This window comes from Paracoccidioides brasiliensis, assembly GCF_000150735.1.
Source record: "Paracoccidioides brasiliensis Pb18 unplaced genomic scaffold supercont2.12, whole genome shotgun sequence".
Classification (NCBI taxonomy): Eukaryota; Fungi; Ascomycota; class Eurotiomycetes; order Onygenales; family Ajellomycetaceae; genus Paracoccidioides; species Paracoccidioides brasiliensis.
This window is the reverse complement of record NW_011371369.1, coordinates 251,916-264,961: the sequence shown is the minus strand read 5'-3', so window position 1 is coordinate 264,961 and position 13,046 is coordinate 251,916. Positions and strand designations below refer to the sequence as shown.

General features: G+C 46.0%; 5 protein-coding genes across 5 annotated transcripts; 3 read left to right on the top strand and 2 right to left on the bottom strand.

The window, feature by feature from the left end:
• Nucleotides 1-208: 208 nt before the first annotated feature.
• Nucleotides 209-2,613, top strand: PADG_07658 (tethering complex ATP-binding subunit VPS33; the record flags this gene model as incomplete). The annotated part of the gene is made up of 4 exons (XM_010764793.1): nt 209-286; nt 347-542; nt 831-1,042; nt 1,108-2,613. 4 exons carry the CDS (start codon nt 209-211, stop codon nt 2,611-2,613), a joined length of 1,992 nt encoding a protein of 663 aa, XP_010763095.1.
• A 263-nt stretch (nt 2,614-2,876) lies between these two features.
• PADG_07657 (uncharacterized protein) lies at nt 2,877-6,228 on the bottom strand (the record flags this gene model as incomplete). The annotated part of the gene is made up of 6 exons (XM_010764691.1): nt 2,877-3,318; nt 3,417-4,130; nt 4,203-4,728; nt 4,794-4,880; nt 4,934-5,293; nt 5,370-6,228. 6 exons carry the CDS (start codon nt 6,226-6,228, stop codon nt 2,877-2,879), a joined length of 2,988 nt encoding a protein of 995 aa, XP_010762993.1.
• Nucleotides 6,229-6,694: 466 nt separating this feature from the next.
• On the top strand, nt 6,695-8,292 carry PADG_07656 (NEDD8-activating protein UBA3; the record flags this gene model as incomplete). The annotated part of the gene is made up of 5 exons (XM_010764792.1): nt 6,695-6,738; nt 6,798-6,899; nt 7,027-7,106; nt 7,154-7,450; nt 7,541-8,292. 5 exons carry the CDS (start codon nt 6,695-6,697, stop codon nt 8,290-8,292), a joined length of 1,275 nt encoding a protein of 424 aa, XP_010763094.1.
• A 260-nt stretch (nt 8,293-8,552) lies between these two features.
• Nucleotides 8,553-9,842, bottom strand: PADG_07655 (DNA-directed RNA polymerase core subunit RPC40; the record flags this gene model as incomplete). Its single annotated transcript, XM_010764791.1, has 3 exons — nt 8,553-9,545; nt 9,618-9,722; nt 9,798-9,842. 3 exons carry the CDS (start codon nt 9,840-9,842, stop codon nt 8,553-8,555), a joined length of 1,143 nt encoding a protein of 380 aa, XP_010763093.1.
• Nucleotides 9,843-10,302: 460 nt separating this feature from the next.
• On the top strand, nt 10,303-11,935 carry PADG_07654 (NADH-ubiquinone oxidoreductase 49 kDa subunit, mitochondrial; the record flags this gene model as incomplete). The annotated part of the gene is made up of 3 exons (XM_010764790.1): nt 10,303-10,983; nt 11,065-11,785; nt 11,898-11,935. 3 exons carry the CDS (start codon nt 10,303-10,305, stop codon nt 11,933-11,935), a joined length of 1,440 nt encoding a protein of 479 aa, XP_010763092.1.
• Between the last annotated feature and the right edge of the window lie 1,111 nt (nt 11,936-13,046).

Genomic DNA, 13,046 nt, shown 5'->3' with positions numbered 1-13,046 from the left:
CGTGATTGTAAATGTGGCAGTGCATTCGTGTTTGGAAGGCGCGAGCTAAGCCAGAAACGGTTAAAATGTGGCAACGGCAACGCTAAACCGGAAATGTGCAAGATCCAAAGTCACGTGATATTGCAACTCAGCTGAAGACCTTCAACATCCAACCACTGATTGACTGTGGGCAGTATAGATAGAGTAGCTGTTCGAGCTGCCCGGCACAATGGCACCGGATCCAGGATCAGAAGCAGAGTATATAAAAGAGAAGGCACGGAGGGATTTGCTGAATCTTCTCGAAGGTGTGAGTACGGCGAACACCGTTCTAACTAACTGTAAAGATGTGTACTAATTGAATATGTAGGTTCGAGGCAAAAAGAACCTTGTAATTAGCAAGGACCTGGCTGGACCGGTTGGCTTGTTTGTTAAGTTTTCGGTTCTCCAGGAGTATGGAGTCGACCGGGTGTTTCTGCTTGAGAATGGAAATACCGATTCTTCCCAGAAGAATATTGTCTTCCTTGTCCATGCTGAAAAGCCTGCTCAAGTACAATCCACCGCCGGTAAGATATTATGCTACGTTCTATCTCTTTTATTCTCTTCGTTTCTTTTACCTTTTTTTTTCTTTTTCAAGTAGTAAATTTATACATGCCTGCTTTGACCTTTCCTTCAGACCAATACGTCATTGGGCCATCACAGGAGGCTTCGGAGATTTATCTTTTTCACCCTCCGTTGTCAGTCTTGTCCCCTATATCGATCTGTTCCGTAGCACATACATCCCTTGTGCTTTAATCGCCTTTTTGCTTTCCCGATGGTTTATGGCCATCAAAATGTACTGACATGCCCCTCAGACCAAATAAGAAAGCTTCAACGGAATGGTACTGTCGAACATGAATTCTCCATATTTTGGGTCCCTCGCCGTACGCTTGTTTGTAATCAAATTTTAGAAGATGATGGCATTATCGGAGATGCCAATATCGCGGAATTTCCTCTCTATTTTCTACCCTTGGAAAGCGACATCCTTTCCTTAGAGTTAGACACTTCCTTTCCTGATCTCTATCTGGTATGTGAGGTTAATTTCCTGTCTCTGATAACCTCCTTAAGCTAACAATTTAACAATTTTTTTAGCACAAGGACATAGGCCCGATTTATCTTTCTGCAAAGGCGTTGATGAATCTTCAATTGCGGCATGGTTTCTTCCCTCGCATTATTGGAAAGGGAGACAATGCGAGAAAACTAGCAGACCAGTTACTGCGAATGAGAAAGGAACTCGATGCTGAAGAAACCGCTGGTATGAACGATGGAGCCGGGAGAGGCCTTATGATTAGCTCTATGACGGAAAGTTTGATCATTATAGACCGAGACGTAGATTTCGCAACGGTTCTACTCACCCAGCTGACATACGAAGGCCTCCTTGATGAATTTTTTGAAATCTCACATAATCAAACAGAAGTTGACGCTATGGTCATCGGCCCCTCTGCTCCTACTCCCTCATCTTCCCAAGGAACGTCGTCAGGTACATCGTCCGGGACTCAGAAACAGGGTTTAAAACGAAAAATACAACTGGACTCATCGGATCACCTGTTCAGTCAACTCCGAAATGCAAATTTTGCTATAGTTGGAGGTCTATTAAACAAAGTCGCTCGTCGATTAGAGAGTGACTATGAAAGTCGCCATGGCGCCAAGTCAACTTCTGAACTCCGAGAATTTGTCAATAAACTACCAGCATACCAGGCGGAACACACCAGTCTTAAAGTACACACAAATCTCGCTGAAGAGATTATGCAGCAAACCCGTTCTGACATTTTCAGAAAAACCCTTGAGATTCAACAAAATATAGCAGCAGGGACAGATCCAATATACCAACATGATAGTATCGAGGAACTCATCGCCCGGCATGTTCCCATACATACCGTTCTCCGACTACTCTGTCTCGAGTCCTGCATGTCTGGTGGCATGCGACCGAAGGATCTGGAAAATTTCAAGAAGCTGATATTGCAGGCGTATGGCTACCAACATCTTCTAACCCTCCACGCCCTTGAGAAAATGGAGCTCTTGCAGGCGCGGTCTTCTGCGACCGCCATGTTACTCTCGACTGGAGGTGGCCCAGCAGGCTTGAAAACCAATTATAGCTATCTTCGCAAAAGTCTACGACTTATCGTTGATGAAGTGAACGAACAAAATCCGGACGACATCGCATACGTATATAGTGGCTATGCCCCACTGAGCGTTCGCCTCGTCCAATGCATATTGCAGAAACCATATATCCTATCTCTCACAAAAGGCACTCCCGCCCCCGCTGCAGGAGCATCGACCAGCATTTCGTCCCCTGCATGGCTAGGGTTCGAAGATGTTGTAAAAAGTGCGCGAGGTTCCACGTTCAATATCGTCCAAAAGGCCGATGAGAAGGCAGCGAGGGCGCGACAGACGCTCTCAGGGACGGGAGGTGTTAAGACGGTTATCATATTTTTTCTTGGCGGGATTACGTTTACAGAGATTGCTGCGTTGCGGTTTATTGCGGGCAAGGAATCAGCTCGACGACGGATTGTTATTTGTACGACTGGGATTATAAGCGGGAATCGGATGGTTAAAGCCGCGATTGAAACAAAGGGGTTTGTTAAGTCTACTAAATAATAATATACCCAATGTTTATTATCAGTTTTCGTGCCACGGTGTAGAGCATTGTTCTGCATTTTGCCTTCTCCTAATCGACAGAAAGCATGGAGTTAACGAAGTAAGTCTATCTTTCTGAGAGACGGATTTGAGCTAGATACTAGGTATCGTGGCACAGAACCTTGGTCTTAGAGGTCACAATTGCCATACCTTGCTTATGATTAGACAATACATAGTTACACGAACAAATTTTCGCCAACCTAGTTAGGCTACATCTAGATCCTTCAGTATTCAAATCCAAGATTCGTCCCCAGTAATCGACCCTGATACCTATCTGTAACTACCCCAAGTTTGACCATGATGCCGGCAGCCAGGATCCTTACCTCCTCATCTTCTTTCGAGGCACGTTCAAACACACCGTCAACCCATTCACGCATTTCCATCACCTCCGTCACAAATTCGGTAACTAGTTTCTCCTCCCCAATACTGCCGGCAGACATATTTAAGTCTACCACGGCGAGAAACAGGGATAGGATTGTTGGTAGCACCGTTGGTTCCGTTGCAACTGGTAGATTGTGTAGAGCCATGAGTAGAGCGAGAGCTTCATTGGTAAGGGTGGCCAGGTTCACAGCATTTGGTCCAAGAGTTGAGAGAATGAGAGTAACAGTTTGAATGAAGAGATGAAGAAGTTGGGGGATTAGGAATGGGTTGTGCACGCTGCTGGATCTGGAGGGGTTTGAAGTTAGTATTGAACATCATAGCGTGAATATATCTGTTGATGGGGGATTTAAAATAAAGGGTTTTGTAGTAAACTTTTGACTTACGAAGTGGAATACATTGTTGTTCCGAAGGCATTGGTAAGAGGAAAATAGAAACCATTGGAAAGAATTTTATGTAGATCTCCAGGTATGCCCTTTTGTCGTCTTTGCTGCTCTTTCATCTGCCTCTTCTTCTCCACTTCAATGCGTGACGAGAACGTTCTGACTTTCAAGGCGTTCGGACCTGTCAATGAGTCTGCGGCATGAAGAGCTAAAGGTTGCAAGGTAGCCTGTGAAAGTTTTTTTGATAGAGCACCAATGGGGTTGGTTCCATTGCTATAGATGGCCTCAAGACTCGAAGGAAGCCGCTTCGATGGGAAGGAAGAGTTCGCAACGGCAGAGAGTCCCATGGATTCTGCGTCTTCTTTCCCAAACCCTGCTAGTTCGCGGGCACTGAGGCCAAGTGCAACGAGGATTGTTGATCGCTGGCTTTGAGATAGGTCGGCATTGAAAAGGGCATACACGAACCACGGGCCCATTGTGAGTGGGTAAGCTACCATCAATGCAATTTTGCTTTGTAATTGGTACTCTTGAAACTTTGGCAAATTGTATTTGTCCTGAAGACTCGTAATAGTCAGAGCGAGTGCCTTAGAGTTCTCCGCAACTTCCGTACCAAAGGACGCTTTGCGCCGTATAAGAATCGGCGCAGTAGAGATCCCCAGGTTATAACGCTCAGCATTGTCTGTGTCGCGCAGGCAAGCTAATAAATCTCGTATATATCTGTATTTCGTATCAGCTATCAGAAGTCACCAGGATCAATAAAAGTGGAAGTATGGTATGAGAGAAGCATACACAGGAGCACTAGGTTTCGATCGGTTGATCAGTGTTGGATCGTCTTCAGAATCCGAAGGATCCGTATCTGGCTTTTCGTAAGGGAGGAAGTCATCGTCTCCTGATTCCTCGGATATCTCCTCAATAGAAAGATTTTTTGAGGTTGCTTGACTTGGTACCTGCTGCTTATTCGTAAGAACCTTTGATACATGTCGTTTTGGCATTTTAGGAGCCGGTTGAGGGTCTCTGTGTTTTAGGTCATCGATAGAACCGATTCCATCTTCTACATTCGGTAGGCTCATATACCACTTTGCTTCTTCGCCTTCCATCTCTTCAATATCGAATTTCATTTCCTTTCCTGGGAGATCGACGAGCTTCGATAGGGACATGCCAACGACCATCCCGAGGAAGCGTGCTCGTGGTGAAGAGGCTGCGATACGATTGGAGATTGCGTTTAGGTATGTCCCTGATTGTGTGATGGGCCGGAGAAGATCTGTGCTGAGCCGACAGACATATCCGGCTGCCAAAAGGATGACCTGCGTATTGGCTGAAGGTCGTGAGTTTTTAAGACTAAAAAAATTTACCTCTCTCTCACATAATGAAGGTATTTACCTTCTTGTCCACTCGTTGGTGTATGCTTAATGTAAAGCTTATCGCCGAATATCTCCAGAGCCTTTCCCAATATCTCCAGTAGAGGCTCTGATAACAGCGGTTAGTGCCCAAAATGCAGTGTTACGACTTTGAGCGCTCACCTTGTTGGTTTCCATATGACGCCAAGAGCGCACGGCGAAAGTCGATCCCACCAATATTCACCTCTAACCCCGATGCAAGCCATTCGTTCAACTGGGCTCTTAGAAAGTCACGATCACGGACCATCAACGCTACAAGGGCTGCGATCCCGCTGATGAGCTTTTGTTTATCGGGATCGCCCAATGGACTTTCTGCCTCACTCAGAAATGGGCGGAGATAGCTCTTTTCCAGGTCATGCAATACCGACTTGAAAACTAATATTAGGTGATGGCGTCGCAGATTATCTAAAAGGATACCAAACCGATCTGACAAGGCATCCCCCTGAAGAAGCAAGCCATCATATAGCTCATGTACAAGCTGGTCTATTGCAAAAACTCTCAGCAGGGTCACTTGTTTTATTTGGGTGATGAAGGGGGGGGGGGGGTGGGGTTATAATACCTGTATAGCCGAGACTCAATGCCCTAGTCGTAAACTGAGCCAGATAACTACATGCGTCTGAATCCGTTATTTGGATGTTGGAGGTCATATGACAAATACATCGCCCGAGCCACATAGAATACGAGCTGCCCTCTCCAATCCAGTGTATCGAACTAGGTGTCTTCAGGTCTTTGATGGCTCGAAAGCCTTCAGAAGCAATTGACAACACCTTGCCCGCAGCGAGCAGGGAAATGAGTTCCTTCCACAGGATCTGCTTTTGGGTTGGCGATTGGATGGTTTTCAAAATGTTCACGTAGATACCAAATACCAAATCGAGGGGTTTTAGAACGGATGACAAGACCGTTATAAGGTCTCTGACAGCCAGGTTATTACCAGAGCTCTTATCGCCTTGGGGGTAATCCTGTTTGGCAAGCAACGAGCGCAGCTGCGCAACAAGGACACCGATTCCAGCCACACTGCTCAAACACCTAAGCAATGCAGCTTTTGGGTTAATTTTGCGGGCCCCTTCCGGGAGTGTCTCCGTATCATTCTGACTCCCTAGGCTACTCCAATGGTCGGGAATAGTTATCGTGACCAGAGAGTGCAGAATTTGAGCTGCTACTGGACTTGGAGTAGTAATATTGAAACCATCTGCATTTGTTCGAATAGGATCAAGGAAGTTCAAGACTTGAACAACACGGTCCTTCTCTGGAGACGATCTGAGAACTTGCAGCACTTCTTCCGGAGAAGTTATCTTGCTTTTCTGTGACAAGTCCTCTACATCTTTGGCCGGCGACAGTGTCTTCACGTACTTTGGAGGCAAGGAAACCGCAAGCTCCTCGCGGTTCTCAACCGCCTTCACACTGAGAAGGTCATCCATACCCTCTGCTTCACCTCACCAACATGGCGTGAAACTGCATTAGAATAATAGGGGGGAGGGAGTCTCCTTTTTGCTGCGCTGACATAGTTTTGAAGGTCGCATGTAACAATGTCATGTGATCTGCCAAGGCACTACCACCTGGACTCGAACACCGCCCAGAGGATGAGGTAGTAGCTGTTTATGCGACAAATACCAACAACAACTGCTACAGAGTCACCCTTGATATGTTTTCTCTCTCAGTCTTCACCTTTGTGATTTTTAAGTGTAGAATCTTAGCAGTCTACACAGCATATTTCAGTCAGATACTTTAACTTCAACTTTGCCTTCGACCTAGGGATACTCTTCCCTGGATATTGGCGAAGTGGGGGAGATAAAATAATACAGCTGTACTCAAGTTGATATTGGTGATATCTCTCTGGAATTACATATATATTAACACTGCGGACATTCGATATCCCATTTCTTTATGTCCACTTCTGTAAACCCTCCCAACCGGGAGGCTCAGCGATGGTTAGTGCCCCAAAGTCACTTTGGTATATATATCTATCTCATAACTGATAGGCATCTAGGAAGTACCTGTATAGAATTCTCACCCTTGCGGGCCCTTTCAGTGACGAGGATTGGGTTCCCGGCCCAGAAACTATTGCAGGGCTTGAAAGTTCTAAAATTCTGTAAGTTTTGTCTTGAAACCCACCCAGACGACTTCAATTGTTGAATGATCACTAATTTGATTTAGGGTGATGTAAGTAATCTTCATGTCTTATTTCGGCTGGCGATGCTATGCTGACACCCTCCCAGAGGAGCTGGAGGTTTAGGATGTGAAATCCTGAAGAACTTGGCACTATCAGGATTTAAAGACATCCATGTTATAGATATGGGTATGTTCCATCCACCTCAGCAACCCCATGGTAGTAACCGTTTTCAGATACCATCGACATATCAAATCTGAACCGGCAGTTTTTATTCCGGCAGGATGATGTGGGAAAGCCCAAGGCTGAAGTCGCTGCAGCTTTTGTGGAGCGAAGGGTGAAAGGAGTCAAGATTACTCCTTACGTTGGGAGGATTCAAGACAAGGATCAAGATTATTACATGCAATTTAGAATTGTTGTATGTGGGCTCGACAGCGTCGAGGCGCGACGCTGGATAAATTCGACTCTAGCTGAAATGGTAGATACATCAAACCTTGAAAGTTTGAAACCTCTGATTGATGGTGGAACAGAAGGTATGTTTGTTTCGGAAACCCTTTCTCGCCTCAATGAAGATATAACCTTTTGGGACTTTATGGGGCTTAAAAACGTAAAACGGTAAATAGGGTTCAAAGGACAGGTCCGGGTTATCGTTCCCAAACTATCTTCATGTATCGAGTGCCAACTCGACATGCATGCACCCCGCGCTGCAGTGCCATTGTGCACAATTGCATCGATCCCTCGACAGCCACAGCACTGTATTGAGTGGGCACATCAGATTGCATGGGGAGAACAGCGACAGGGCGAAGAATTCGACGGCGACGACATGGAACATGTTACATGGATTTATAACACGGCATTGGAACGGGCAGAAAAGTTCAATATCCCCGGAGTGACATTCTCGATGGCCCAAGGCGTTGTAAAAAACATCATCCCTGCAATCGCCTCCACAAATGCCGTGATTGCCGCCGCTTGCACCTCGGAAGCGCTGAAGATTGTAACCACTTGCAATCCCTATTTAGATAACTATATGATGTATGCTGGGGAGGAAGGTGTTTATACATACACATTTACTGCAGAGCAGAAAAAAGATTGCTTTGTGTGCGGCAGTTCAGCCAAACCGATCATCGTAGATCCGGAATCGACTTTGGAGGAGTTTATTATGTCTCTAGGGGAACTTCCGGAAGCCCAGCTAAAATCTCCTAGCTTGAGATCAGCGGCAATGATGCTTTATCAGCGTGCTCCACGACAACTGGAAGAGTATACAAGGCCCAATTTGACGCGAAAATTGAAAGAACTTGTTAACGATGGAGATGAGGTCGCTGTAAGCGACCCTGCTTACACAATTGATTTCCGATTCCGAATGACCTTTAAATGATACAATACAATACTACAACTTTTGCTTTTTATGGTATCTACGCGAATATCGTCGAACTTACAATGAAAAACAGTGGAGCGAGATGGATGGTTATATAGATTATAACATATTTTATCGCATAAAATCATAATTTCAGACGCCTTTTGTTCACCTGTTTAGCCCCCATTGAAATAAAGCATTGAAGATATACATGACTCTAACGCCTGAGAATGCTTTCCAAGAAGGGCAATAAAGAAGGAAATCAGAAATGTTTTCGACAATCAAGAAACTTCTAGTGTCTCAACAATCTTAGCTAGATCCCGTTTCAATTTCCTGCATTTGAGCTTCAGAACCTTCACACTTTCCAGGAATAATACGTCACTCCTGAATTGTCCCGTGCTCTCAACATTGAAGATGAAGTGATCACGTATCCGGCCCAGCTTAACTTTTCCCCGGAATTCCTCGTGTCTTAAACATTCCCTGCTCACAGTATCCTTGAAGGGATCAAGAACTACAGCCTTCTTCGCGCCTTCGTGGCCTTCGTACCCGCTTCCACGCTGTGACGCCTCTTCCGCAGTTACAGTCTCAATTCCGATGACACCTTCAGGGAAACAGCCTGCGAACTTCACAGCATCCATTCCCAGGATGGGTCGAAGAATGCGGATATCGGGAAGGAGACGATATGAAGCCGTCGCCACGGGGGAGAATTTAGCATGGTCAGCTCCAATGCCCTTGACACAATGCATTTCAATATCGATCTTTTGACCAGGCCGCAATTTCGCTAGAAGAATGTCCGGGTTCGTGGGTCGGATTCCACCATCGGGTTCTGGGAAATATGCCTCCTGCCGGCCTACGGGCTGGAATGTGATGTCTTTAGCGTAGACGTGGGCGTGGCTGTAAAGCTTCAGTGGATCCTGCTCATCTGGGCTCGCTTTTGGATTTTTCTTGCATTCTACGTTGAGATGGAGAACGATGGTGTTGTAATCTGCGAGCTCGCTGCCGGAGGACGGGTCGCCCTCATTTGGCTGTCTGAACCAGCGCAGCCAATTGATGCCCTCGGGGGATCCGGTTAGGGGGACTAAACCGAGGCGATGAGCGAGGACTTCATCTTGGATGACGGAGGTGTTGTTATGTATGTAGACGGTTTCAATGGCAAGGGAAGGGATCTCAGATATAAGGATGCGACGGAAGGCGTTTGCTATTGATGCATCGACGCCGATTAAGGAGAAAGAAGCTTCGTAGGGTTCATTTTTGTGAAAAGTGACGATGAGGTTCTAACCGGGAAGCATTGGTCCGTTAGTAAGATGGGAATTGCTAAGAGCATTCTTCTTCTTATTTTCTCTCACATTTCTAAATTTCTCAATAGACCACTCATGATTTTCGCCAGGCCAATGACCGGGGAAATCTGTCGAAGTGATATTTGTAACTGTTTCTCGGTTGATGCCAACAATCTGTACCAAGTTAGCTTTATCAACGGCAAACTTAACAGAAAAATACATGAGAAAACAAATGAAAAAAAGCTTTACCTTTCTATCGTTAATCTCTTCTAGAGAAGCTATTCTAGGCGCCATGACTGCGCTCTATATCTGGGTGCAGCTTTGTAGTTTTACTCACCGGCCTCTGGCGGTGATAAATATTATTTTTATATTTTGCCTTTTGGCAAGTGACAATAAATTTTGATTGGTTTTGGGGGTAGTCCGCGGTACCTCCTCCCTGCCTGTATTTTGGTACGAATTTACGTACTCCGCCAAGCTCCAGCAGAACACGCTTTGTCATCCTCCTGCAGCCAATCACCAGCCGAACGATTCTTGCTGATCAAATTCCCACGTGACATCACCAAACACCGAATTTGTATTTGATGAACAAACGACATCAACGAGAGAACAACGACATCCCCGACAGACAGGAAGCTGCTACAGTCAATTGACCAAGAGCTTCTGCTTTTGGGAGCCCTCCCTCTCATATACCGTGTCAAGGTCGAGACACCAAACTCTTAGAGGCGTGTGTCTCTACATAACCCTTCCAGCGGCCATGGCGTCCTCCTTCACACTCCTGGCTCGCCATGCGCCGAAAAGGCTATATTTCGGCCCCTCGTCTTCCTCCGCACTCAGAGCCTCCTCAATTGCTGGGCTAAGATCGATATCTGCCTCGTCTGCTCTCAATGCCACCCCATCCTACCGCCCCACGCGACTCATCCCCACGGATCCAGACTTCGCACCGGGCGGCCCGAAACATCAGCCCATCAAACCTCCCGGGTCATATGCGGAGCCCTCCGCTCTCGAGTCCGAAGTTGGCAATGGTCGTAAGATCCGTCATTACACAGTCAACTTCGGTCCTCAACATCCGGCCGCTCACGGTGTGCTGCGGTTGATCCTGGAGCTCAATGGAGAGGAGATCGTTCGTGCAGATCCGCATGTGGGCTTGCTGCATCGCGGTACGGAAAAGTTGATTGAATATAAAACGTACATGCAAGCGTTACCATATTTCGATCGGTTGGACTATGTCTCGATGATGACGAATGAGCAATGCTTTTCGTTGGCGGTGGAGAAACTGTTGAACATAGAGATTCCGGAACGGGCAAAATGGATCAGAACGATGTTTGGGGAAATCACTAGAATCTTGAACCATCTCATGTCGGTATTATCGCACGCCATGGATGTTGGTGCATTGACTCCCTTCTTGTGGGGTTTCGAGGAGCGTGAGAAATTAATGGTATGCCCATGTTGATATTCTCCCTAAAAGTAAAAGATTGGTTTTTATGGGATGTTCTAATCCCTCTCTCTCACGTTACAGGAATTCTACGAACGTGTTTCCGGAGCCCGTCTACATGCAGCATACATCCGACCTGGTGGTGTCCATCAAGACATCCCCCTTGGCCTTTTAGACGATATCTACCAATGGGCGACTCAATTCGGCGACCGCATCGACGAAACTGAAGAACTGCTCACCGAAAATCGTATCTGGAAAGCTCGAACCCAGGGAATCGGCGTCGTTTCCGCCGCAGAGGCTCTCAATTACAGCTTTAGCGGAGTCATGCTCCGTGGCTCCGGTGTTCCATGGGATGTCCGCAAATCCCAACCCTACGACGCCTACGACCAGGTCGAATTCGACGTGCCTGTGGGTGTCAATGGAGACTGCTATGACCGCTATCTGTGTCGCATGGAGGAATTCCGCCAATCGCTTCGCATTATCCATCAGTGCTTGAACAAGATGCCCGCTGGACCCGTTCGCGTGGAGGATTACAAGATCTCCCCGCCGCCCCGCGCTGCCATGAAAGAGAACATGGAGGCTCTCATCCATCACTTCCTGCTTTTCACAAAGGGATATGCGGTTCCTCCTGGCGAAACATACTCTGCAATCGAGGCACCCAAGGGTGAAATGGGTGTTTTCCTTGTCAGCGATGGTAGCGAGCGACCATACCGATGCAAGATCCGTGCTCCGGGGTTTGCCCATTTGAGCTGTTTCGATCAGATCTCTAGAGGACACCTGCTCGCTGATGCTGTTGCCATTATTGGTATGTTCCTCACTCTTCCCTACACTAGTTTTATATTATTCCTTTCAGCATCAAACCTACGTTGGCCCTCTTTTCTTCTCATCCTATACTAATGCTTTATATGCGCATGCAGGAACCATGGACCTCGTGTTCGGTGAAGTAGACAGATAATGCGCAAAGCAAATACAAAATATCAAGGCAGGTTTTTTTTTTTTTTTTTTTTTAAAAAAAAAAAAAAAAAAAAAAAAAAAAAAAAAAACGCCGTTTTCGATTTCATTGAGTAGCTCTAAGGGATAATGGGGGAAATCAAATACTGGAACCAATTTCCTTTCGTCTCTTTTTCTTTTAAAAACCAACTTTGACTCTTAAGGGCTCACACACCCACTCCGCGTAAAACCAGCCAGCCTCCTCTCGTCAACATCGTCGGTGCTTGTTGCTTTCCTCCCCCTCGATTTGCATATAAATCTCGATTTCTTTTTTTGGCTGTACTTCTACCCCCCTTTCTCCTTTTCTTTCTTTTTCCTGTTTTTCAAATTTTTTTTTTTTTTCTGTCTATGTGTTTCCTTTTCTCCCTCTCAATCAATCAAATGTCTGTGCAGCAAATATATATTTATTGAGAATTAATTTGCAGAAAACATTAATTGGATGGTGGAATGAAACACAATGATACAGCGGAATATGTTTCTGTCGGTCTGAGTCGGCTTGCTTCAGAGCCTGGAGGGAGGAGTGCGATGGTTGGCGATCTAGTGTACTCCGTATCAAGCGACACTTAATCAGTCTGGGAAGTATCGATAGGTCTTCTAGCATTGAATGCCTCTGCCACTGCTTCCTGTTGGAATGCATTAGGTCCCGATCTTCAATGGACTGAGGATTCTGCTGGGTGGTGGCATCCGGGGAAGCAAAGACAAGGGGGAAGGGGGAAAACAGTAAAAGCCACCCCCCTCATCCACAACGATCCTTGAGTTTTCTCAGCAGAGGGAAAACGTGAGTGGAGAAAGTAAATTGTTTTATATGTATGTATGTATGTATGTATGTATGTATGAATGTATGTATGTATGTATATCTGTGTCATGTATATGTGTAGAATATGTAAAAATGCTGTCCCTTAGAAGAACCTCTACTTCGTAAACCATATCAAGTCATAAAACACGATGCGCGCAAGCAGAACGGATAAAAGTCCAAGTGACAACGAGAAATGATGAGAATGAAAAATGAATACCATGTGAATGATGCGCAACAGATCCCGGGAATAAAAAAATAAGGGAACAAAAACAGGAGGAAC